Here is a 27428-nt window from a genome sequence, read left to right as displayed (position 1 = left end):
TGGCTTGCCAAGCGCAAGCTCTCTGAATGCAACTCGAAGTTTTGTCAGCAGTTGCTGTTCAGTAATCATTCTGCAGTCAATGCACACTCCAACCCATGCTATACTCTCTTACTCAGTATGTACTCACTTTAATACGCTCAGTGTGCAGTTAATGTTAAGTAATAAAGACACTAGAAATCCTATCACTCCATGAGGATTTTTGTCCTTTTCTGTACACAGCAGAAATCTGAGGAGAAAGATTATCGCATCTCTTTCAAAGAACTGAGGAAAGTTCAACATTTTGTTTTAAAACACAAATGATACAGTAGTGAGCTGTGTTCATTTTGGTGGAGCTGATGGCTTTTTGATAAGCATAAGTGCTCCAGTTTTGTGGCTACCTCCAGGATTGGGTGGCGCAGGGTGGAGATTTTCAAGATCACAGTCTTGGACTTTTTATTACCTTGGGCACTTGAGTCTTTTACTGGACCAGGATCTCAGAGATCTGAATACAGCCCAGCGTGACAACAGCAGATTATTCACTCCTCTGGGACGCTGTTCAGCTTTCATTAGGCTTTTATTTAGAAAGCAACAGTAGCAAAGATCCTATGCAAAACACTTCCTATTTGGGGAGGTTTCCTTTCTCTGTCATTTCAGAGCAGCAACCCTTCAGAGCAGATTGTGTCTTTACTGGGAAAGCAGTAGGAAAACCAACAAATGAACCGTTCAGCAGAGTGTGTAGAAACTTCCTAGTCTGGTCTGAAGCTTCTCACAAAGACAAAGATTTTCTGGGTAGGAGCCTTTGCCTTCTCCAAAGTCTTCTGGAGCCTTCCCTCCATAGGGAACCACTAGCATATCACTAGCAGGAGGACAAAGTGATCATCTAATTTACCCCTAACCTGCTCATGAAAAGGATTAGGAAGATGATTCATTTTCCATAGTCTCGAGCAGTTTCTGCAGGTTAAGCTTCTGTGTAAGTGCTTGCACTATCAGGGCTCCCTGTCATAGAGTCATTGGTCCTCTACTCTAGAGAGGGGGATTTTGCAGGCATTTCACTGAACGATGCTGAATAATGAATGGAGGACAATCAAGATCATAAAAATATTCATCAAGAAGGAAGACACACTAAAACACCAATGAAATAATTTACTGCCATTTATTTCATTCAAATTTCCCTTTATCTGTTTCTTTTCCCTAGCCCTTTCTACCACTATGTTCATTTTCTCTACCACTATCTACTGGATTTTGCTCTTGTTATGCCTGCACACACATCTCTGTTTCCTTTTCATGGCTTGATAATTCCAATATTATATTTTGAAACATCTTGTGCATTCTGTGTTTCACTGTTCCTATAAAAATCTTAGGTTCCTGTAAGACTAAAAGCAGCAAATAGATTTATCTGGCCAGATAAAATTGTTGAGATTTGTATTTTGCTTGCTCAAATACAGTCCTGTCTTTCAGGAGACATTTTTAGGAGTTATCTTTGCTTTGTGTGGTGCTTTTCTGCAGTGACAGCAGGGCGTGGTTTAGTGGCAATTTTAAAATCTAGCATTACTGTACATTACAAACAGCACAATAGTGTTTTGGACAGCCACACCTCTTTAAGAAAAAGCAAGATGACATTCCTAGTTTTCTCACTCTGTTGTAGCAACCTGTTCTTCCTGTTACTTTGACAATTATTCAAGATCATAAACTAGATTCACTCAGTCTTCTGTTTAAAAGAAACACATACATTTTGGATATTAATTTGTAAACATATACAGTGAAAATATGTTTTCTGAAAGAAATAAATTCCTATTTTCACTTGATTTACTAGGTCTATGAAATATTTGCATTATTGCTTTCCAGTTACTCTCTAAGATACATATAATATATATTAAATCCCATAAAATACTGAGAAGACAGGCAATTTTTAAATTACCATTTATTTTGTAATTTTCCACTTTTACTACCTTCTGAAGACAACTGTTTCTTCTTTAAGCTGTAAGACTTTAAAACATCATTATTGTTGTCTTCCTGTTAGTTTAATTTCATTATCAGCCATTAGGCAAATCAAAGTGAAATCATATAATCTAATTCTGTTAATGGAACTAAAAGCAGTTCTAGGCAATCTAAAAATAAGTAAATAACCCCTAACCCACCAACAACCACAAACAGACTGTAATAAGGCTAGCACAAAACATATCTCAGAAAACCGTTAGAAGTGCAAAAAGTCCATAAAGTAAAGCACACGGGTATGCAATAAGAAGCTGCTGTCCTTCCATGGCCAATGCAGAGGTAAAAATTTTGGAGGCTGACAGACTGCACCATCCAACAACAAACAGAGCTAACAATGTTCCCAGTATCCCCCTAGGAGAAAAACAAAACAGAAAAGAGAATCCACTTGTTAGTGCATGCAGCATCAAATCTCATCAAATTCTCGTCCACGTCTAGCAATTTGTTCCTAATAAGATGATCACCCCTGGCAGGGCCAAGGACTGACTTACATAAGGAAAGTTAAGTCTGAGAAACAAAATAATAATAGCAAACAAAAAATTAATTTCTTCAGTATGGATGCAAACAGCAGCTTCATCAGTTGTACTGCCAACAGGACTAGTGTATTTCCAACTAAGTCTTCTGGGGATCCAGTGGACACATCAATTGGAGAATTTTTTAAGATAGCAAAGATCCTACTGAAGCCAAAATCAATATGGAGAAGTTGTTCAGATTTAAAATGACACTACAGACCTAATCTTCCATCAGGCAGCCTGATGACCAGTAGACAATGCATTTTTGTAATGTAGCAAAGGTTTTAAGTGTGCTTGAACTCGGAGGAGAGGCAATGCATCTCTCTGAGAATTACACCTCTGCTCCTCATGCAAAAAGGTGCTGGCTGTTTCCCAGAAGGACGCTCACTTCGGTCTTTTAAAAAGGTGTGCATATCAAGTGGAAAGTAAGGGGCAGAAAAAGAATCACTGATGAGCACATTTTCCAAATATTATTTTCCCTCATCCTGGCATCCTTCTCTGCATAATGGGAGGCACAGTGGGTTTCCACGTGGCCTCTCTGTGACAACTGAACTCTCTTCAAGTTCGATTCTGCCAGTTCTCAGGTGCAGGGTGGCCTGGAGAACTGGTGATTATGGGACTATTGTCAAAAGCCCATTGAAATATTCCTGCAGATTATAGAGAGCTCACTATTAAGCCTTGTAGGAACAAGCTCTTGCCAATAAATAATGTTTCACATATGCTTTATTTGCACTCTGTATTTTCAGTCTGTTTCTGTAAAATGCATGAGATCATGCACATCATATGCTGCTGAAGTACCTAATGAGATCGGCTGTGTTACGCACTTTCCCTATGTCAGTCTCAAGGACTTTCAAAATGAATGAACCTCTGCTACTTGCTAAATGACTTTCTGGCACTCCATTCTTACAAAGTACCAGTGAAACAGAATCAGAAGTGAGAAACAGACTATGCATATTTACTTAGGTTCATCTAGCAGAAATAATCTCCACTAATTTTGTTATTGCAACTAAACCACTATAAGTAAAGCTCTCTTATTTAATCGACTTAGTTTAGTTAATGCAATCACATCACATAAAATCATATTTTATTTCTCGGCAAAGCAGTCTCCAGGCCTATAAGGTATTTTGTGTCCTGAACTCTTGGGACTTTTGGGAGAGGAAGGAGACAATGGATTTTAAAGTGACTCAGCACCTCATTGCAACTTCAACCTATTAAGAACAAAACATTAAAGACTGTGCGATTTTATAACCTCAGTTTAAGTGTTCCTTTGAACCTACACAGTGACATTGAGAGACCTTGCACGGGGCACTGTAGACCAAATTCCTGGCCTCTGCTCCAAGCAGAGCTGCTAAGATGCTCACTTGAACAGCTAGCCAGAAATTCAAAGCTGGTATAGATGGCTCTTTGAGCAGACAGCCATGCTGGCAGAGGGATAGGATGCAACAGGAACATACTGCGCGATGACAATTTTCAGCTAGTATGATGACTCTTTAGGAGGCTATTACAAGGTGGCACAGTTTAGAGCTGTAGCTGCTCTGCTTTGCACTGAGGGCCCAGTGGCCTCTCCAGGTCTGTTCCAGGACTGGCAGTTGCCAGGATGGAAAGGTGACATAAAATCATATTGGAGCGAAGAGGTACTTCTGTGCACTGAACAGTGTGGCCCTCAATCTAACAGCACATTACTGACAAAAAGAATGGTTTAGCTTCAGTGGAGAGATTCTGCCAGTAAAGTCCATGTGGCCCAAATCCTCAAGCATGGGAGAGGGGCAAAAGGCAGATGTCATGCTCACAGTGACCAGGAGGACTGAGGGGGTACTGGCACAAAGACTGAATTAGGAGGAGGGACCTGCATGGGACCCCTCCACTCCTCTCTTTCACAACCTATAGACGTGGCCACCAAATCAGTCCTTTGTATCAGCTGGATCTAAGAATTCCTTTCTTACATTAATGTCCTTCACTATTTATTCAAGTTAATGCAATGGTCACTCTATTCAGGGATTTGATAGTAAAGAAATGTTTTTTTTTTTTTTCAAAAAAAAATCTGTTGATTTTTTTTCTCCTACAAAAGGGGCCTAAACAACTTGTGATCAGACATGATATCATCATAGATGGCCACGAACAAAGCTTGGAGAAAATATAGTTTCACAGAAGTTTGAATAAGAAAATTAGTCTTCTCTTTTGCATCGTTCAACACCCAATGTGTTCCATATTTTGTTTCATTCATAGTTACATTGAAATAGCTAATTGTGCAAATCATAAAAATATGAAAATACCCATTAACTGTCTGTAAAATTAATAAAACTTAAAAAAATGTTTTCAGTTAGATTAGTATCTATCTTATACATGTATGCATTATCTTAGGTACACTTTCTGTGAAAATAAATATGGAAGTTCGTCAATCCTTTACAATTTGCAATTGACAAAAATAACATTTTTACAGATATGAGAAAAAATCATGAATATATTGCTATTTTTCCTTTGCCATTTCAAAGAACTTTCAAAATTAAAAATAATAAAAGATATACTGGATTTAAAAGTTGCCATTTTTTAATAGCATATTCTTAAGAGATAGCCTTGATACTTACTGTGTTCAAGCAATTACCTACAGTGAATAGGAAAAGACTACAGAATCCTGTAGATAGTCACTTAACATTACCCATTCATTTCAGACGTAATGGTTAATTTGTTAAAGCCTATTGCAGTGTAGTATTCATAGATGTCTTAAGAACATGTGCTTTCAATAAGTTCACAGCATACTACAAATGTACCGTGCGTGCTTGGGATTTCCTGATAGAGAAAACAGCACCCCACGCAGCTGTAACAGCTGGTTTGGAGTTAGTCCCATCTGTCCTATGATTACATATCTGCACCTTCTATAGGGGTGAATTATTAAACAGGTTAATCAAGCAAGCATGGGTAGTGTAGAAGAACAGAGAGTTGATGGCTCCTTCAGTGCCACTACTCTGTCTTGTCAGGAACAGCTCAGAAACACTTTAATACATGGAATACGGTCAGGTTGACCCATCATAGCTCCATGGAAACACATGACAAAGACTGCACTAAAATCTTGACCCCACCATATTGTTTCCTTAAAAAACAATAAATGCATATATATGATTGCTGCTTTTCCAAAGAAAACAAATAGGGACAGTTTCTTAACTGAGGCAGTTCCTTAACAAGCAGAGGCAGCTGCCACATCACATACTTTACAAACTCAAGTGTTAAAAATGTGAGTGAACAATGAAAACTAAGGAGGAGAGTCAAGTTGGAAATAAATTGATGTATTCATGATGTACAGAAGTGCTGCTCAAGGCCTTCAGGCAAGACCTGGAGCTTCCTTGTACTTTGCAGTATGTGAAGAAGAAGATAGACACAGTCCATATCTCCAAGAACTTACAGATTGAGGAGGAAGGAGATGCTGGCATACAAATTTCCTATACATAGGTTTATTACCCTAATACCCCCTCTCCCCCCCCCCCCCCCAAAAAAAAGGGTACATTTGTTTTTTCAAAGTTTTCAAAGTTATTTTCAGGTCTGCAATTACACTTTACTTAAAGCTTAGAGTATATGATTCTACTACATCTTAAACTCTTGTTCTAATGGTCCGAGTCATTAAGGGTTGGCAGGTTATTTCATTATGTCACACAGACAAAAGGAAAGGAAATCTAAGGATGGGAGCCTGGTGTTATCAATGAGAGAACCAGCTATGCAAAACCAAACTCCAGGAGTGGCTATTAAAAGTGACAGCCGAGTTTGGCCACTGTTGGCTCTACAAAACAAAAAGCACATTTGGTGCTTCTGCAAAAATCAAAGCTACTCTCAATCTAAGTGAGAAACACTGGAATTAAGGACTCATACTACAATGAACATACCCCTCTCCCCTCAAACACAGACCACCTCTCACTCTTCAGTTTTGTCCATTTCCACCTGCAAACACTAACAGAAAGGTGTTTTTCTCCACAGTTTTGGAAGCTGAAATTCACTATGTCTCCTCATATATAAAATGCTTTGCATAGTACTAGCCTTCCTACTTATTGTCCTTATGATTTCTGATGCCATACGCTGGTACTTACTGTAGGGAGATGACAACTGCTGAGCCAGACAGGATCACCATGGGCAGCAGGCAGTAGCCCAGAACACTTGCAACACAACCATGCGAGACTCCTGTGACGCTCATCAGGTTGAGGAGCGCATGCATGGCAAGGCACCCGATGGCACTCATGCCATACACGTAGCCAAAGTGAACTTTTCCTGCCTGGAATAAATACGAGTAGGCATAAAGCAGCAAACAAGTGATCATCACGTGGTAGGAGAAGACGGAAGGCAAACATTAGTCTCTTTCACGCCCATTCTCTCTTCACTTTAGGTACATCGGTTCAAACGTGAACCCCAGCTGATACTTTTGGGTGATTTTTACATCAAAATATTCCAAGGTAAAAGTGTGAGAATGTGTTTGTGCTGAATTTAGAGTTATAAGGCTGATTCTAAGTCTTCATGTAATTGGTCTCTGAAGTAGGACAGGAAGTGGTTAGGGAGACTTGGGAAGGGCTAAATGGTAGAAAACTGAGATGAAATTATGGACATGGAAAACACATTGGGAAAACACATCAGGAAAATCTTTCCAATATACATACATGTGGCTGAGCAAAAGTGTCCCAAGAAAAATGATGAGCCTGCTTATTTGAGAGGCTTCACACTTTGTAACAAACCTCCAGCTTTAAGCAGGCCTACAAAAAACTAGCAAACCTTTGCCGGACTTATGGTGGTTCTCTGGGTGAATGTGTCAGTTCTTCCCCTTGATCATCAGGAGATGGGTTGCTCCTGAACCCAAGCTCAGTGTATGGAGTGCTGCTACTGACACATCTCTGTGGTTAGATCAATACAACATACTCATTTCTCCACAAACCAGTAACTGTCAGCTTATGTTCTTTTTGCTCTGATGAATGAAAGATTCTTGAAGTATTTTTTTCTGCCTGGTTTTGCTCCTTTGTGTGAATTTAGTGCCTATGAAAGTTACCAGCCTGATAGCCTGAAGACTGATGTTTTCTAATTTATACAAAATGGTAGTACAACAGGCAACAGTGGCCACAGCACCACCAATTTCTTCGTGCTCCTGCCGTCCTCTTTTAGAATGATCACCTCCAGACATGAAGGCATTGTTCATTCCCAAAAGTGAACCCTCACCTCACAGAAGATTGTTAAATCTTTTTCTCTCTTTTTAAGCTCCTAGCAAAGGAACTACTGAATGCCAGCCAAGCAATACTGTGATTTGACACTCATATATCAGAAATAAACAGACATCTGGGATGAAGGCGGTTTCATTATTTTTGCTCTGGAAGTTTGTACCCTAAGGATACCACGTATTTGTGAAGGACATAGCTCAACCCTGGGATTCAACCCTTAACTCAGGACAGTGAAGTAAACTTCTCAAATAAAGGGCCACAATGCATCACCTTCTTGACACATAGCAATACATATACACATAGTTAAAACACAGGTTGTTTACACACATTCATATATCTACACATGATATATACCATATAATAAACCACATGAAAATCAAAACTAATAGATTCCCAGTTTCCTAGTTCTTTTGTAGCTTTTGGTTGGATTCTCTTGTGTCTGATAAGGTAGGAATATTGAAGCTTTTTTCATGATTTGGAACATCTCTTCCATGATGGTTTTGGAGGATTGATAAGATTTCCTGCTCTGCTCATGCACACTTTTTAGGAAAACATGGGAAACAACTATTTTTGTGGGCCCTGCTTCTCTGCTCCCTCTTCCCTGTATCCATTCAGGTTGAAACTCATTGCTGGATGCAAACAATATTCGAGCTGGACAGATAAAAAGCAATGCAGTGGAGAGATCCTAATCTAGCGCTGACCCAAGCTGAAAGTCCTGATTTTGCAGATTGATGCCAGCTCAACTTACCAGCTGCAGCCTGAGAGCAGTGCCTGTTTATGTGAAGGGCTGCCTGAGCTAATAAGACCTGCCTCCTTTTACGCTACTAACTGTACTGTAACTGTACTGTAACTGTGTGGTAACTACAGTAACCACATCAGTGTGGTTATCCTACTTTTCAACTTGACCTGTTCATTGTGCCTGTGCTGAGCTCTTGGCTGGTTCCCATTCTCGGGGTTAGTACAGCCAGCTTGCCTCCATCCTCACAACAGCCCTAGCGTTAGCCTTTCCCCTCACAGTGTGTTTCACCATAAAGGAATAATCTACTCCTGAACTAACAGCATGAGAAATCTTCCTATCCAGGTACAGAGACCATTGTATTTACATACTACCAGCATGAAACAGTCAGGAAAAACTGCTTCATCAAATAAAATTAATGATAGCTAGAGACAGAGTGGGAGAGCAATACTATCTCAGATTATTATCAATTATAATTGCTGTCATTAAAGATTTCTAATGAGTTTAACATCTGCAACTGTTTGTGGCAGTGTTTACTGCAGACCAGCTAAGAAAAGTGTATATCAAATAGATATAACAATTATCAGCTAATATTTTAGACTGCTTGTTTCAGTGCATTTATTCCATACAGCACTACTTAGCAGCTTATTCTAAGATTAACAAATTACTGAGACAAAGATGAAGTGAGGTTAGCAGCTAAATGAAATCTCCTCTTGATGAAATGTTTGATTCGTGATGCAGAGGAATGAGAGAAAGGAAAAAAAAAACCCAACTCACTTGAATACGTTTCTTGCAATTCTAGTCTTATTTAACTTATGTAAATATATTGACTCACATGGGAATACTCCCAATACACAGTGATGTAAGCAAGACCAGAATCAAGCTTGATTAGTCTGGCAGACTTTGATAAATTGAAAGCACTAAATCTGTCCTGCAGAAGGAACAAGGTTAGAAGAAAGTCAGACCCTGTGTGCTTGTTTGCATCTGCCTGAAGTAGGTGTTACTATCCTTAGCTGAAGTGGATGGAGAATCTGATTTTGTAGGAATGTCTACATAAAATGCAAAGCAGCTGAGATTGGGGCATTCTATCTCAGCTGCTGCTAACTTTCACACTGCTCTTGTTTTCCTGTTTGCAATGGAGTTGCTCTGTTTTACATCAGCACAAGGAAGATCAAGTCCTACTGCCAGGCTAACAATCCTTTCCTCATTCTCTCTGTGCTCCAAAAGAACTGCTACCATTTGAAGAATATCTTTGCATATTTTTCCATATTAAAAAAGCTGAAAAAAATGATAAATTATTTTTGGAAACAAGCTCTCAACCAAATTATGTTCCTGGTGCTATTAGAAGAGAATTATTCAAGTACAGAAGGATATCATAGCTTACATGGCTGAAGAGCCACGTTAGTATGCAAATGCATCCAAGACAAAAATGAACAGCCTAAATTTATAAGATGGCCCATGGAAATCCCACAGACTTAGTGCTGTGAAGTTGTGGCGGAAACACTCTGGCTTGTATCAGAGGAGTTCTGCTGGCCTAAAACTGGAGCATGAGGAAAACAGATGTTTTCCTAATGACACTGAGAACATTTAATATTCTAGAACAATAAATAAGCTAATTAACATACTCTATTTCAATCATAATAATTTAATATTCGTTATAATTGTTGACTAATCAGGGAGCAATATCAAGAATGACCATATTTTTCTCTCTTTACTTCTTTCTTTCTTTTAGCTTTCCTCCTGTTTTTCTTATTCTAATCATAGGAATTCAACACTGTTTCTCTTTTTATTCCCCTTATACTTTTATTTCTCTAGGTGGAAAACAGCCTTTCTTCTTTTGCTTCCCACCTTCTTTTCCTTTAATTCCCCTTCCTCCTTCTGCTTCCATCCCTTTAAAAGATTTTTCATTTTATAGGAACATAAATAATAATACTTGCCATTTATATTGCAGTTTGCACATTCTAGGTACTGCACAGACATTACAAACGGAGAAAGAACTTGTGAGAGTCTTCTGATTCAGCACTATTTATCACAGAGGAAACGGAGAATGAGAGCCCCATTTCGCTCATCTCAGTTGCTAGAGCAGTAAAGCCTTTCCCAGAATGGTCCCACCTTATCCCTGTCTGATAAATGGTTGCCGACAATCAGAACTGTACTTCAGCAACAGTGGAGAGCCCCTGTTGTCAGTGATAAATAGATGAATTTGGAGTAGTGTACAATCTCTGCTTCAACTTTCCTCCTGTAGGAAAGCTATAATCATAAGGAGGAAAGAGGTTAAGTACAGGTTACCATATTCTGTGTAGCAGAGGGAGTAGAAAAAGAATATACAGCAAGAAAGCCCTAGCAAAATTTATGGGAAGGTATTGAAAATCTGAGGGGAAAAAAAGAGGCTGTTTCCATTTTCTTTTTGGATTCACTTTAGTTACAAAAAGAGAATTTTTTGGTATCTCTGCTCTCCCCAAAATAACACTGAGAGACGAGAATTTCAAAATACTTGCACAATTGTTAGAAACAGTGGGCTGGCCTGCTCTGCCTTTTTTATTCCCTCCTTTTAAAACTCATGGTTAGGTCCTTACTGAGTACAAACTGCCATGCTTCAGGGATTCAGAGCCTCCCTAGTATACACACCATACAAATCTGTCCTTTGTTCCCACTCCAAAAAATGGTGTGATCTTGTACTCCCACTGAAAGTAATACACTTCTTCTATATTATACCTACATTACATTTAAAGTTTATGTATACAGTTTAAAGCAAGAAGACTTCTTTCTGTATAATTTCAGGACAAACAGCAGCAAATGACCCATTTTATGTCAGTTCTGCAACTTCACATGCATTATCACCTAGGCATTTACTTGTTAAAAAAGTGATTTCTTAGGATTTATACCATATCCTACCAGCAGCAACGTTGCTCCAAGGGCCAAACAGAAAACCATAGGGCCAGTGAGGTCTGTCTCGTTCATAATGCTGCCATCTGCAGGTTTCATTGGGTTTAGAACGGTTAATGTTTTTTGCCATATGTGATCAAAGTTGATCCCAAGTTCTGCAACAATAAATTCCAGCATTGTTAATTGCTTACAATAAAACAACACTTTTACAGAAACTTATTAAATACCACAACTCCACCCCCAAAAAACCCAACCAATCTCCTCCTTTAATGAGGATCATATTGTAGGAGGACATATTCTGGAGAAGGAATATGTTGTACCTGCTCCTGCAGTGTACTTGCGACTCAGCTCTGATTCCAAATTGGAATATTAATTTATTAAATTCAACGTTAGGAAATGAACTAAAAAAATGCTCTCAACCTTTTTCAGTTGATATTTGTTTTTCCTATATTTAAGACATATATATTTCTAATGTCATGTTAACTTAGATGTTGAAAAATATGCTAATTAACAGTAACTGCAGAATTCAAGACACTCTGGAACACTGAAGACAGAGATACATGCTTTAATTCTGGTAAATCTAACAAAAGATGTGTCTTAAGGCTGAACTGCCAGAAGCACTTAAAAATGACATTCTTCCCTTCTAGGCAAATTAATAATAGTTTTTGCAGTGCTTTATAAGCTTTTGCAGTGCTTTATAAGCTTTTTGCTTTTGGAAAGTCATTACTGAGGACCACTGGAGACAGGACAAAATTCTTCCCCATTAAAGTCAATGGAAATTTTGCCATTAAACTCAGTGGGGTAAAGGTTTCTGTTACAACTTTTGTAGAAAGACTTCAGTTTGCAAGAGTAATTGTTTTCCCTGTGATGTACCAGCAAGCAAAAAGGTTAGGTTTGGAACCAGGTGCCAGAAGTACTGAGACTGACAAGGTGTTAGATCCAGTTGGAAAGGAAATGACCGGTCTTCACCTTATTCCAGCTTATCTACCATCTTAATCTGAGCCAAAACATTATATAAATAAAGTTGTTCTGTATTAAAATGCATGTCTTTGGTACACAGATATGAACATCTCTGACACCCTGTGGACCAGAAGCAGTTTTATTCTGAAAGCCTTTTCACAGGGTGAGCTGCCTGTGGAGCTCAACGTTTGGACTGAGAACTAGAAACCTAACAGTTGATCTATACCAAGCAGCATGGTCTTGCCATTTTTAACGTAGTATTAGTATCTTCTAAGTAGTAAAAATCCACTTGCCCTCCAATACACAAAAGCAGGCTGAATACTCACTTATTGCATTATGCTGAAGTAGTCACAATCAAGTTGCTTAATTTTTTATATTGCACCAATATTTGTAAACTGAAGTGAATACTCATTTACAAATCAGACACTACCTTTAGGATGGTCCACATGCATTAAAGAAAGAATAATATGGTTCATGTAGTTAAATGATCAAATAACTGAAGTATGCACCTTTCTCATTTTTCTCCATTGAAACAAAGCCGTTTAACATCTTCAAACTACTACATTTATTACTAGATATGCAAGCAGGATTATTTTAAGTGTTTATTAATTACAGGTATTCTAATATATTTTATTATGCAGTATAAATAAAGAGTGGAAAAAATACTCAGAAACATGCAGGCAAAGCTTATTGTTATGCTGTCACCTAGTGGTAGTAAAGCATATGCCATATACGCCATAAGAATGAATTAATACTGCTATTTTCCATGCAGATTTCAAATATGCATATGTAGGCTTGGGGACGGGGGGTGCTGGCTGCAATCCTGCACAGGATGCAGAGCAGCAGCAAACCTAGCAGCCTGACTTGGTAATTCTGCTGTCGTTTCTCTAGCGACAGCCACAAATTAGCAAACGAAGGCATTGGCACCCATGGGAGCCACAAACATTGCGATTTTATTTTTACCTTCTAGCAAAGGAGGCTCTTCATCAAAACCGTTGGTGTAACTAAGGTGCGAGAGAGTGTCGGGACTGTATGTGGGCTGCAAAATCTGACCCGTGTAACTCTGGGAAGACAGAAGTATTTCTGAAGTGACAAAGGCACCTGCTCGAGGTCGCTCTCCTGTCGGGTTCCTACAACAGCAAGCGATCGACGGTGAAATGAGTAATGGCATGGAGCAACTCCACAGCCCCCAACCCCGTGGCTGCTGCTGGGCCCCACGGCATGTCTCAGCCCACTGCCCCACGTCCGGGCTCGTCCCCTCCAGGCGGGAGGGAAGGGCCCCGGGAGTGAGGGGAAAGGCCCTTCCCGACTGCCGACCCCGGGAGCTGCGAGGACATCCAAAATGCAGGCGCGTCTGGCGTGCACCAGGCAGCCCAGAGACATTGCCAGTATTCGTCATACTGTTAATGAAAGGGCCATATTTATACAAACATGAACTTTCTTCTTGAACCTGACAAGGAGCGTAAAGAATTTCTAGCAGTACGCGGAAAAAGAAAACAACGTTAATAATGTGAAGCTCCGTCATTCAAATTAGGCAAATAACATGTAACATCTGTACTTATAAAACTAATATGGAGGCCAATCATTTATAAGGAAATGTTTCAGTATAAATGATATTGCCTTGGGAAAGACTATGTGATCTCTTGAAGCTCTTTCCTGACCTATTTTCTACAATTCCCTAATTATTTTTATATGTAATTTTATTTCCACATGACCTGCAGGCTTAAACCAAGTTTGAACTCTCATTTGACTAAAACTAGTATGTACACAACAGCCGGTGACACACAAAGAGCCGATAGTCCAAACGAAGAAAACAGAGGAAAGCTGGGCAATAGCAAGTATTATTAGCCTCCTGCCACACATCCTGAGCAATGCACAGAGAGGAAAAAGCAACACTACGGAGCAGCCCAGGAATCACCGGGCAGAGCTAAGGCCAATCTCACATCCTCTGATCCCCATTTCAACACTTCAACCCAAGCCATTCTTTATTTCCTGAGATTTTCCATGAGGATGGGACAGTCTCCATGGAGAACAATAAAGAAAACGAGTAACATCCTCAGCTGCATTCCCACGCAGCTGATGTGTGATGGCAGACACAGCTGGCCATAAGATTAGGAGGAGAGAGAGGGTGAGAGGGAGGCAGCAAAAAGTGAATGTAGTCTGGCAGAAAGCATGTGTAGGGTGTGTGAGCATGGGCAGTGGTGATTAAGTAGCTTTGCAGAGTAAAGTTTTTCTTGTTAGTGGACCCAAATGGATGGTGAGGAGAAACGTCTGGTCTGCAGCAGCTCTTCTCCCTCTGCGAAGCCCAGGCCAGCAGAAGGGATTAGCTGCTGCCTGGATTGAGGCAGCAGAATGGGGAAGCTACAGCCAAGTCCAACCTCATACAGCAGAACCACACGTAGAAATCTCTTTAATGTGAAACTCCCCAAACTTCCTTCCCTTTGTACCCGCTTCCAGCAGGCAGGATATGTAATGGGTAGAAGCCACAAATAGAAAAACGTGAAAAATAAATCAGATTGTAAGGCTCCTACTGTCTTTCTACTGCTATGGCTTGTACTTGTCTCTTAAAACTTCACCTGCATTGAATACTCAATCCTTTTTTGGCAATTACAGACTGTTTTTTGCCATTCATTTGATTAGGGTTTTGAAACACATCAACTTTTTTTTTTTTTAAATCTAGCATACTTACTTTCTGCTTCCACAAAGATTTTCATTACACCCATAGCTGTTGTAACCTTCTTGGTTATCTATAGTATAACTGGACTGGTAAAAGTCTGAATGAAATTGCTCAAAATTTGACATTCTGGTGAGGAAAGAGATTTAAAACATTGTTAAAATAGTCTTTCAAACAAGCTGGTATATGATTTTAGTTGTCTTAAACTGAAAGGAAAATAGTAGACTGTATGACCCTTATAGCCACAAACTCAAGAGAATTTTCTGTAGCAACTCATGATAATTTCAAGTGACAAAAAGGGACTCTCAGCTTTTTTCTGTTACAGTAAGAAAAATTAATCTGCTGCTACCATGCTAGTGTATATTGGTTTACTAGTGGTATAGGGATGGGAAAAAAAATTTACTCTCCAATGACTTCTTGACTTTCACTTGACTCCATTTGACTTCTTGTCTTGTTAATGTTATCAAAAATAACTTGGTAATTAGTAATTTTGAAAGAAGATACATCAAGGAAACTGTTGTTTAATACAGTTCATTTTCCCATTTTAAAAGAAAATAGTGGCCGTGTCTGATTGCTTAGAAATTAAATAGATGAATTCTTACCTTTTAAAAAAAGTATTTGGGTTTCATAGACAATTACTATTTTTAGCTACTGTGTTAACATTGAAAAATACAAAATATTCACATAATTTATGTGATTTCTATTTAACAGCATGCTGCTCACAGAAAAGATCTTTGCAAATCTCTTTGTAAGGTAAAAGTTAAAAGATTAGTATTTTATCAGGGACCTTGAAATACTGCATAATGAATAGTTTCCAACCATGTCCTATAATCAGACTGATCGTGGGAACCCAATTCCTTCATTTATTCAGAGCAGCAGTTCAAAGTAGCAGTTATATAACATTATTTTCTTAACTGCTGACCAATCATGCAGGATTTCCAAATTTACAAAAATATTTATATACTGTAAATATAAATCCATACAAAATAATTTTACTAAATTATTTAATATGATTTTATGTGAGATTTCAGCCCAGTTATATATTTAATAAAGATTTTACATGAAATAAATCTTAGAAAATTTTAGCTGGTATCTCTCCCACTACAGTTCAAATCTAGAACGTCTTTAATGTTCTTTGCTATCACTATAAAGAATGAAATAATTACTTAATCTTTCACTTTACAAGGTATGCTGAAATCCATGTGCTGCAGTTCAGAAAACAAACTTATTTTCAAAGAATTTGTAGTTGAGGTTACTTACTTTCTAATGTATTCAATGAAAAATCCCTTCTGTTGAGTTCACATGCTGGAAAACACCTAAAATATCCTCTTGCTTTAACAGGGATGAGCTTAGTTCTATTTATAAGATTCTAAATTTGATCTTTGAACAGATGCATATGAAGAAAAAAAACAACAACTGTCAATATCATGGACAGCATTTAACAACACATGCAAAAGTATTAATGACAATAAGCAGAAAAGGATAGGAATCTTCAAGGAAATCAAAGCAAAATAAACAAATACTCTTCTATATATTTACTGCCAATGTTAATCAAGATTGCAGTTTAGAACTTGTGTCATAAGTACATATCTACATACACTTACTTGGGGGTCTGTTTCCAGGAGATGTTCCTGCAGAATGGCCTGGGGGCCACACGCAGCCTGCGAAGCCTGTCCCCGAGGCCAGCGGTGGGACCTGCCCACCATCCGGCCAGAATCGGATGCTCCCTGGGACTGTAACAGTGGACGGGGCAGAGCAGGGAAAGCCCTGGGGGACCCGTTTCCAGGGCCCACTCCTGGCCCCGCTGCTTCCCAGCTGTTCTCACTCACCTCCAAACAAGGCTGCCCAAGGGTCTCTTCCAGTGCAGCCCCCACAACCACAGGTCTCTACTTTAAAGATGATTGACCCCAAGCTGCTCTTTGACGGCCTTTTCTAAACATGCAGATACCACGTTCACGGTTACTTTTTTATGCAACATCCAGCTCATGATATCCCTTCCATTACATGACCGTCTATGAAAAAAACGCTAGGAACCCCTTTTCTGTAGCCCTGATTGCTAGAAAACTTGCAATAGGGTATGGATTTTCAAACAGTGTATTTAAACCTCAAAGACAGCTTTCTGTTTACATACACTTCAGTATCAGATATGTAACCTATTGTAACAAGTGCTGCCTTTTCACTTATTTATTGGATAATTTCCCACTAAGCACTTCGGCTGGTTAATTTAAGGAATGGGACATTAAATGGGATGCATTATTGGGCCATTAATCTATGCCTCAGGTGCATATTAAATTCTGTGAGGTGGAAGGCCAAATGACTTCCATTTCATTAGGAGAATAATCATGCCCTGTTAATACAGGTCCTAGACTTCTCTGAAAAAAAGTAAAATATAGGTGCATTTTTAAATTAGAAAAATGAAGTATGTTAAGTTTTCACTACATATATGTGTACAAAAAAGATTGCAGAACTGAAGGATGGGAAGAATTAAAAAATATAATATCTGTTTCTGCTAATTAAGGGTAATTTAACTATGATATTTATTAGGCCTATTAATAAGACTCCCTCTTGTGCTGTTAAACTTCTCTCCTGCCATTTCCAGAATAACAATCTATACTGCTACACCCATCAAGGTGAATTTTCAGTTTCAATTCTTAGCAAAAAGCTAACATCAATGGTGTCTAATCATTCCAGTTTAGATAATATGGTTTGATTTTTGTTTTTACCAAATCATTGGGGGAAAAAGTGTCTCTTAAGAAATATAGTATTAAGTTATATCCTTCAGGAAGGTAACTAAAAGTATATGTATTTTTAGGGATGGAGACAGTCTAATTTGCTAGTGTTATGCCTGTTTAAATACAAAATCATTTGGTTACTTTTGCTACTCTCAGTTAGAAAATGTTATATATTTTTATATACATTTATATATAAGTTCATATATAAATATATATATAAAAATTATATGCATACTGGCTACCAGATGACAATGGAAAATAATTATCATACAAAGCACTTGGAAGAAGGACTTAAAAAAAAAATGCCTGATGGAGGGCAATGGTTGAAGAAAATTTTACTAGGTGTTTAATATATCATAGTTGCAAAAGCAAGCCTTATGCCAGTTAAAAAAGATTAGTATTTTGAAAAATGAAAGTAAAATTCAAATATATAAACATATATGTTTGTAGATATATAAATTAAAATAAAATATACATTACATTACACATGTATATTACATGAATATCCCTGAGTATATAGGCATATAAATGTACATCTAAAACAAAAGGGAAGATGACATTAATTAGAAATGATGATGCAGACAATTGACTAAAAAGAATATAAGATGAAGTATTTGATGGAAAAGAACAGAAAGAGTTTCCAAATGTATCAGGTGCATGTAGAATTGTAACAGCACTGCTGGTCTCCTATCAGATGGAAAAGGTCAAGTGTTTATAAAACAAAAAGGCAGAAATGTTCAATTAGAAATGTCTAATGAAATGACAATTAAATATTTTCCATGCAACAGCAATGTAAAGGGCTTGTAAAACTGCCAGCAGACATTTTAACATTTTGCATCTAAGAGTTTCAAAAGAATTGGTCAAGGACTTTCTACACTGTTGAACTGCAAAACAATGGGAAAGTTTAAGATCAAAAGAAAGCAAATATGCTATTTTGTGAAAGGCTAAATGAGATGACCTGAGTAAATAGTGGTCCATCAACATGAGATTAATTCAAGCAAATTATAGGCTTAAATAATAAATAACTGAATCAGTGAAGCCAATCAACATGACCTTATGGAAACTAGGTCACTTCAAGCTAATTTGATTATTTTTTAATGAGTTTTCTGGTTGAGAAATATAACCACTGATGTAATTATATCTATATTTAAGACAAGGCATTTTGCTTGATTTTGCTTCAATATATACAAAACCATCACTGTTTAATGCAACAATCATTATACTGATTAAATAATTGCTATCCGATAATTGTAAAAGAGGTGGGATATTTCTAGCGATGTCTTACAGGACAAAAGCTTTACAAACCTAATCAAGCAGATACTTTGGATCAAAATCTACCAAGCAAAGAACTAGTTACAGGGTGATTTGATTGGAATCTACTAGGACAAAACAGAAAGCAAATAATGGAAAAATCCTTCAAGCTATTAGTCAAAGGTACAATAAAATTCAAAGTAGAAAACCTTTAAAATTTTCAGTGTCAGTTGACCACAAGAACAGTTTACCAATGCTTCTGGTGAGTTTCCTGCAACAGGACATCTGAAAATCAAGAGCAGATATTATGTTATAGTTCAAGTGTGGAATTAATTCAGTGACACTCCATGACCTGTGTTTATCCAGAATTACAGCCTAGATCACACAGGTCCTTTGTAGCCTTAAAGTCTATGAATACGAAATTAATTTACTCAGAGACAGGCCTGAAGACTAAGCGAACCATTCTTAAATGAAAAATATAAGGCTTAAAAGGCTCTGAGAGGGGCTATGAAAAATAGATGTGTCCATGTTCCCAGCAAGGTAACTATAGCAAATATTAGACCTTGAAGATGGAAGGATGTTTGGTATGAAGAGAGCACACAGCTGGTATTTAAGGGTACAAGTCAGGAGACTGATCAAAGGGACACCAGAGCTGAGCACTCCTTCAGGTACCTGATGATTCAGTCCTTCATTGACACAGCTCATCAGAGAGGGCTGGCACATGTGTATTAACATGAGGAAAAAATAAATTGCTGCACCTCAAGGCTTTATAACAGAATGTGAATGTAACATCATTTTCTTTGATTGACAGGTACACAAAATGTTAATAATCTAAGGACAAATTAGTTTGGAGAAGGACTAATTATCCCAAATGAAACAGAATTGAAGCTGATTAAAAAGATGTGTAGTTTATGAAAAATGTGAGATTTTTCTATAAAAACTCAGATTTTTTTCTAAACTGAAATGTTAAGGCTTTTTTTCCCTGCTTTTTCTTCATTTTCTGATTTTTCCATACTTTTTCTTCATTTTACTAATTTTCCACCATTTAAAAAAAGGGAAATAGAGCACTCCAGGTGACAGAGCACTGGAACAGGTTACCAGAGAGGTTGTGGAGTCTCCTCCTCTGGAGATATTCAAAATCTGCCTGGACGCGATCCTGTGCAAAATGCTCTAGGTGACCCTGCTTGAGCAGAGAAGTTGCACTAGATGATCTCCAAAGGTCCCTTCCAACCTCAACCATTCTGTGATTCTGTGAAAGTAAAACAGACAAAGCAGGAAAAAGTGAATAACATCAGTTTTCAAAAACTGACATTTTCCACTTTTTTTGTAAAAATAAGGGTAATGATTAAAATATATTTTATGTATTTTTATTTGTAATGAAGCATTTTTATTAAACCAGATCAAATGAAATAAGATAGAAAAGGCCATAGAATTCTGGCTTGCAATTCAGATATATAACCCTACATTTTGTATTCAAAGCTTACTGAGGACCATGGCAAATCCATTAAAATAGTTAGTCAATTATTCTATAGTTTTTTCAAATGCATCAATTAATCACATTAAGGATTAATTCAGTAAGCCTTAAGCTTAATTACTTACATTTACAGACCCTATTAATAATTTTATAAGTGAGTCATTATTAAAATATGTTACCAAACAGCAGAAGAAAATTAAATTGCAAAGAAATAAACCATTTACTGCCACTACAAAATAATTTTTTACCGAATTAATTATTTACAATATAAAGTGTCTACTAAATGAATTATATGCATAGAGGCCTCAGACACATCCTTTGTAACACCCTAATTATTTCCTATGAAAGGTCTTTAGAGGGTGGGTAAGAGGCCAAAAGAAGGCAGAAAATCTAAACTAGTAGTATTTTCCTTTTTTTATATTCAGCAGTTTGTTAGACTTGAACAAACAAGTGAGAAGGTATGGGCTCCTGCATGAGTGGTTTTATGGATCAATACTCATTAGCAGCCAAAAACACAAATCCAGTGTTAGGAATTATTAGGAAAGGAAAAAAGAATCAAACAGAACATCATTATACCACTGTATAAACCCTTGATTCACCCACAGCTTTAATACTGTGTGTAGTTCCAGTTCCCTCATCTCAGAAAGGGACAGTAGAACAGTGAAATGCTGAGGAAAGCAAGAAAGAAACAGGCTCCACATGAAGAACAACAAAGCCAGCAAGGAGTCTTTGGTCTGGAAAAGCATTAATGGGGCGGGGCGGGGGGGGGGGTGTGGACGGACATGGTAGAGGTTGACAAAATTATGAGCACCATGGAGTGAGTGGGTAAGGATGGACTGTTCATTCTTTCTTCCAAAAGAAGAGCAAGGCATCACAAAGTGATGCCAGGTACCAGGTTCATAACAAGGCAAAAAGGTAAGGGTTCTCCACGCCGTGGGTAACAGACTTGGGGAACTCCTTGCCAAAGGAATTCATGCGTGTTGAATATTTCTCACAATCCTGAACAACTTCATGAAAGACAAATCCACTGAAGATGACTAAATGCACAGAAACTGGTAATAGTAGAAGACTGGGAAGGCATTAGGGGGATGCATTCATATTCTTCCATATGTATCCCTTTATTTGTCCTTTCCATGTATCCAATTATTGTCAATGCTAAAGACAGCATTTGGGGCTAGACAAAACTTTCAGGTTGGACTAATTACAGCCATTCTTATTCTTAATGTTTATGAAGGAGGAAAGCAAAGAGAAAAAAACGCATAGATTCAAATCAAAGAAAAGAAACAGAAAACCATCACACAAGACTGTAATTTCTTTAACTCTAGGTGGGATGTATCTGTTGGTCTACAATGATTATCAAAACTACTGTTTTGTTCTTGCTTCAAATATAGCCCTCCTTCCACACAGCTTGTACGTCATATCAGAGTCCCTATTCTCATGTCTCCATTCCGAGTTAGCTACTGTTCAACTTCTGACTCATAATGCATACCTTCCCCGCCAGCACTCACCACATATTAATGCACTGGCAGCAGAAAGAATCTGAAATTGGATTAACAGACTTACTCAGATTAATGACTTCCAAAAAAGTGAAAGGAAGTTTTCCTGATTTTCCAGAGCTTCTCAGTTTAAAAAATTTCTTTCCTATATAACCCTTCTGCAATCTGTAATCTGTAATGTTTCCAAAAGAAATCTAGAATTCCTGTGCCTTACCTACAAAAGGTCTTGAAGAGCTCAGTTTCTGTTCCTTGGAGCAACTGTCTGGATATGCCAAAAAAAGCATTTCAAGTCTACTCACATTAACAATGTTTCTTATGAGAAGAAAAATAATTTCAAGAGAAAATTTTGTTCTCTGGTATCACAGTTAAAGCCTGATTGCCAGTGGATTTGTACCTTGTGGTTGACATCACTCATCTACCTAGACTGAAATGTCTATTGAAGGTTTTTCTGTGGTTTAAGCATACATAATAGCTTGTTCTCAGGCTGATACATTGGTTCTTCAGTGTCTCACAAGGTTGAGTTCATGTTTTAATCTTTTTCTCAGTAGAGGTATGAAGCAGATTTCTCACCTCCTTGTAGCTGCCTATTCTCATGAAACTTGCAGAAACTTCATTAAGAGCAGTGCCTCTCTGTTCAGTTTGTTCAAAATTACCCAACAGATTCAAAAGTTATTGTGGAGAAAGATAGAATAGGTATATAAGCAGCATGGTATAGTAATCTATAGAATTCTATAGAAAATCAAGATTTTAACATTATAGAAAAGCCTTTTTTTTGTTGTTTTGCCATATCCTTTCTGTTGTGTTGCAGTCTAGTTCAGTTTCTTTCAAATCTTCTGCTTGCAGAGAAATCAAACTGTACAGGTGCATAATGTAAAATATGTATTTACACTCCAGGAGAACTCAAAATTGAAATTCAGAATATGAATCTTCCTCAATCATGATTGAGGAAAAAGAAAGGAGAACTGTTGGACCTTGAGGTATATTGGTTTGAAGTGTAGGTATCTAATTTTATTGTCTTGTCCTTGCATTAAGTTAATACAACCTATACTTCCAGTTACATGGAAACGATAGTTAACATGTAGTAAAATTCAGTCATTTTTTACTCTTTTGTATGGCTTTTGTTCAATAGATCATGAAGCGTTTTTTGCAAGAAGTCAGCATCATTATTGCTTTATGCTTGAAAAGAGATTAACTGATCTTTTTAACTCACTCATCCAGCAACATAGCTGGGAATGGAATTTTAAATTTCTGAGACCTATGCCAGTATTTTTTCTACTATTCATAGAATTTTTTTTCAATTAAAAAAAATCTGTGGCAGGTTTTATGTAAGACTATGAACCAGCTTAAAATAAAATGTGATTTATTTAAACAAACACAACAAATATACTCAACTTTTGAGAAGGACGTTGCACAATATTTGTTTTTCATAGGGCTCTTAGTGGAGTAACAAAACTGCAACACTGCATCCTGCATAATCATAATGATTCTTCTGAAATTGTACTGGGAACAGGAGACGTGGTAACATTTCAGCAAATATTTTCATCTGCATGGAGGTCATAAAGCTCCTAAGGACAAATTCTAATTATTTCTTTAGAATAGCACTCATAGGCTCTGTAAGCTATTAAGGTTCCCAAAGAGCAGCTAGGGCATTTTGTGTCAATAATCTATAGATCACAAGTTGCCTAAAGGGAATGTTAACTCCAGGACGTGAGTTTTACTTTTTGGAAAAACACATAGATGGATTTGATATCCCTAAAAGACTCCTCAGGTAAAATTTCAGCTTCCTTTCTGTGCTTGAAGTAATTATGTTTAGAGAAGTGTAGCCAGGCTTAGAGCCTTATATAAAGTAGAAAAAAGATGTTGGTATTTGTAAAATAGGCTATGGAACTCTGGAGATACACACTGCTTTGTTCATATTATTTTATGTGTATATAGGATGTTTAGAAAATAAATGTTATACTAAGAGAAAAGCATATGGCTTGGTTGGCTGTTTTTATTTTCTTCCCACAGGAAGAAAGGGAAGAGGAAACAAATCCAAATCTTGGAAACAAACCTAAAGCAGCAGAGAAAGCTTTTGCTAACAATAAATCTGGGGCTTCTAATTAATTTCTATTTAGCTGAGTATATCCTGACCTTGCCAAAAGTCAGACAGATACAACACAGGACCCTTTAACTTACTAAGAGCGAGAAAGGAGATAGTGGCATACAGTATATTCCCTTGAGCAACGAAAATTGTGATTGAAAAAAGGACTAGCTGGGTCTAACCCAATTTGAATAAGAAAAAGAAATACAAGCCACACTTGTCCAGAACCAGATCAATATCCTATATACTGACACAATGTTGGATGCCAAAATGGAGCAAAAGAGATCTATGAATTCCTGATTCTTCCAGCCAGGGTCAGCCAGGGGACAGGTTTATCAGGGCACTGAAAGTACTCAGTCATAATCCCAGCAACAGATTAGTGCAGCAGCCCATGCTGTAATTAAAGGCCTCATGAAGACCTTGTGGCTTATAAATTTGTAAAATCTTAAGTATTTGGGCTTAGACTTTCCATGTCTTTTATTTTCAAAGCAAAGAAAATTCAGTGAAAAAAAATGCTTGCCATTTTCTGAAAATTAATTTAGGGAAAAAATAGGAGTTTATGAAAGAAAAGGTATTCGATCCAGTATTAAAATGCATGAACAAAAAGAATTGAAACCATATTTCTAATGAGAATCTCACTCCCAACACTTACAAACTTTTCAGTACCTGACATTGTGGTTAACATTGGTTTAAATGAGATTTTGTGTTCGGTTATTCTCTAAATCATTGCACCCCTTATAAGAAATGAATATGGAATGGATACAGAAACAAGATAAAACATATTGGCTAAAATCCAAAAAAGAAATTCAGCAAAGATAGCGCCAAGGTATTTTTATTCTTACTTAGATGGAAAAGATCCACATCAGAATAAAAATAAAACTATAGGTATGCAAATATCCAGAGCTAAACTTGTAATGCGAGAAGTCCTTTTGGAAGTGTTTATTAAAATGATCACTGTTCAGCGCTAACTTTATTTTAGCATTAAGGTGAATAATAAGAAAAATACGAATGTTTGAAATCGTGTTGCTAGGATAACTAAAAAAGGAAAAATGTAAAAGTTTTATAGCAAGGTTTACTAGAGTGCTTTCTGTATATCAGGTCGTTCCTTTTAAATCTCCGTTCTGAAAGTTTTTTAAAAAAACTGATAAAACTGTCATGAATTGTCTTATTAATCAGTTCTTCCTGTTAGAGATTGAAGAAATATCCAGAAATGTATCATGTAATTTTCAAACAGAGTAGTTTACTTATCTGGCTGGACAAATCATACAGCAAAGATATTGCTAGTGCATGGAAAACTTACACAAACCATCAGAAATTTAAGCACTATGGTATAGAAGAAATGTATGCTTCTCTTATATTTGAAAAAAAAAAAAAAAAAAAAAACAAGATGGATCCAACATTCATTCACAGGATACTGGGTTTTAAAAATCAAATCCTCAAATCCATCCTTTTGGAATACCTTAATATTTATGGCTAGTATGATCAATTCTTTCTGTTCTGCTCAGAAGTATTTGTTTTACTTGCAAATCCTTCGAGGTTATAACTGGCAAACATATTTTAATTGCCCCCTTCTCCACAGCTGGATAAATCTAGCTTTCTAACGCAGACAAATCAATGGGAGAGAAAAGCAATTAAGATAGGGATTAATGGCCTTGGACTGATCTACATCTGGAGGGAATTTAATAGAAGTAGCAAGGAACATGGATCTCCTTCCTTCAGACATGGATCATAGTCTTGCTGGGCTACTGTTTTCATCCTCAGGACGGCCCCATATAATGGACCTCATGTTTAAACAGTAAATTGCTAAATTGTCTGTTTTGCTTCAGGAAAATAAGAATGAGAGAAAAGATGGTGAGCCACGAGAGTTAAAGAGGATATAAAGACAGGCAACAAAAATGATCAAGGGAGTGGTGCTGTCTTGTGACCCTAAAAAGGCTGGGATTCTTCCGGCTGGAGAGCAGGCAACGGGGGACATCACTGAGGGCAAGGAGAAGGTGCCGCAGGACTTGGCCAGGCTGCTGCTCTCTATAAATACCATGTCCTGCTGCTGCTGCTGCTGCTGCTGAGGAAAGGATATTGGGCTAGGCAAACCATTTATCTCATCCGGTGACATTTCTTACATTCTTGCTCATTTCAACTACTGTGGTAAATTGCCTTAAAGTATGTATTTAATCAATAGAAAGATAAAGGTGACTTAGGTCCATTGAGTTATGTAGGGTTTTCTTCTATTAGACAGACATACATGAAAATGAAATTGAGGCCATTTTTTTTGTGGATAATTAAATTAGCTATATTAACCCATAGGTAACCTCTTTATTTTTCTTGACCTTAAGAAATGCTAGTGTTCCCATTGATTTCCAGCCTTCTGCTATCACTGTATGCTGTATTTACAATGTATGCATTAGGCTTTAAATTTGACTGATGCTTTTTTGAGAGAAAAACCTAGAAGTTCATCTTCAAAATCAGGTAGCTGCTGGATCACTAAAGTATTGAATGGTATCACGTTTGTGAGGGGGTGCTTGAGGTGGTTGGAAGGCAATGATGAAACTTCGATTTGCACTATAGAAACCCATCAGATATGTTCTGCATGAGTAATTATATTGCTAAGTGCACAGGCCATGCATTCACAGACTGGACAGCTTTCCCACTCTCTGCATGCAAATCCTTTCTATAGGGTCCCTTAATCTGTGGCGGGAAAGGATTTAAAATACATACAACCTTCCCTCTAGCAGCTCAGCCTGTTTTGTCAATGCCTGTGGCCCAGACGGCTTATTGCCTGAGCCATACAGTAGTATGAAGTTGCTGTAGAGGATCTGATACCTGTGAGATGATAGAGAAGGATACTGAGCTGCAGTGATCATTGTCGCGCTTGTCAGCTGTGAATTCACAAATTCAAATGTGTGATTTTGAGCCTTGGAAAACACAAGCACTTTGGTCACAAGCCACATCTAAACTTCCTGCAAGCACTGCTGCGGTTCTGTCCCAGCCTGGGCACTTGGAGCTCCCCTGTGTGCCAGCCATGGGGCATCAGGAGGGTGTTTGTCTCATTTGCAGTTTATTGTGCACTGTGTTGTGCGCTATATTCTGATAAATGGCTATGGCTGGCAGCAGAGAGAAAGCCTCACGGCCTTGTTGAAAATAAAACTTATTCCTCTACGTCCATCAGTGAAAAAAGAAAACAACTAGTCATCACCTTTGAGAAAGCACTTTATGTGTCGAGGCTCTGCTGTTGTATTTTGCATGTAATTTTCCCCTCTCTGGAAGACTCCAACGCCATTTTTAAAATATTTTTGGAATAGTTGTTTTCTAAACCTCTCAGTATTTCTATTCCTGTCCTCTGGAATACCCCCATTTTGTCAGAAACCTTTTCAGACTGTGCTGTTCTAAACACTAGTTTTGAAATAACATTATTTCTCTGCTAGGCCCATCATGAGGAAGTGCTTAGTCTTTGAGACATGCGTATTGCGGAA

The 27428-nt window shown here is 37.6% G+C and overlaps 1 protein-coding gene across 1 annotated transcript; it reads right to left on the bottom strand.

The window, feature by feature from the left end:
* Positions 1 to 2162: 2162 nt before the first annotated feature.
* On the bottom strand, positions 2163 to 15050 carry YIPF7 (Yip1 domain family member 7). The gene is made up of 5 exons (XM_026093636.1): positions 14938 to 15050; positions 13212 to 13378; positions 11298 to 11443; positions 6557 to 6738; positions 2163 to 2325 (listed from the first exon to the last, which is right to left on the bottom strand). Exons 1-5 carry the CDS (start codon positions 15048 to 15050, stop codon positions 2163 to 2165), a joined length of 771 nt encoding a protein of 256 aa, XP_025949421.1.
* Positions 15051 to 27428: the final 12378 nt, after the last annotated feature.

This window comes from Dromaius novaehollandiae, chromosome 4 (assembly GCF_036370855.1).
Source record: "Dromaius novaehollandiae isolate bDroNov1 chromosome 4, bDroNov1.hap1, whole genome shotgun sequence".
NCBI lineage: Eukaryota > Metazoa > Chordata > Aves > Casuariiformes > Dromaiidae > Dromaius > Dromaius novaehollandiae.
Note: the sequence above shows the minus strand (reverse complement) of the source record. Positions and strands in the feature narration are given on the sequence as shown.

Coding starts and splice junctions, on each gene's coding strand:
- YIPF7 (XM_026093636.1), bottom strand. CDS start 15,050: ATGTCAAATTTTGAGCAATTTCATTCAGACTTTTACCAGTCCAGTTAT. Junction 13,379..14,937: donor AATCTTTGTGGAAGCAGAAA/GTAAGTATGCTA, acceptor TTGCTGTTGTAG/GAACCCGACAGGAGAGCGAC. Junction 2,326..6,556: donor GCAGTTGTCATCTCCCTACA/GTAAGTACCAGC, acceptor TTTTTCTCCTAG/GGGGATACTGGGAACATTGT.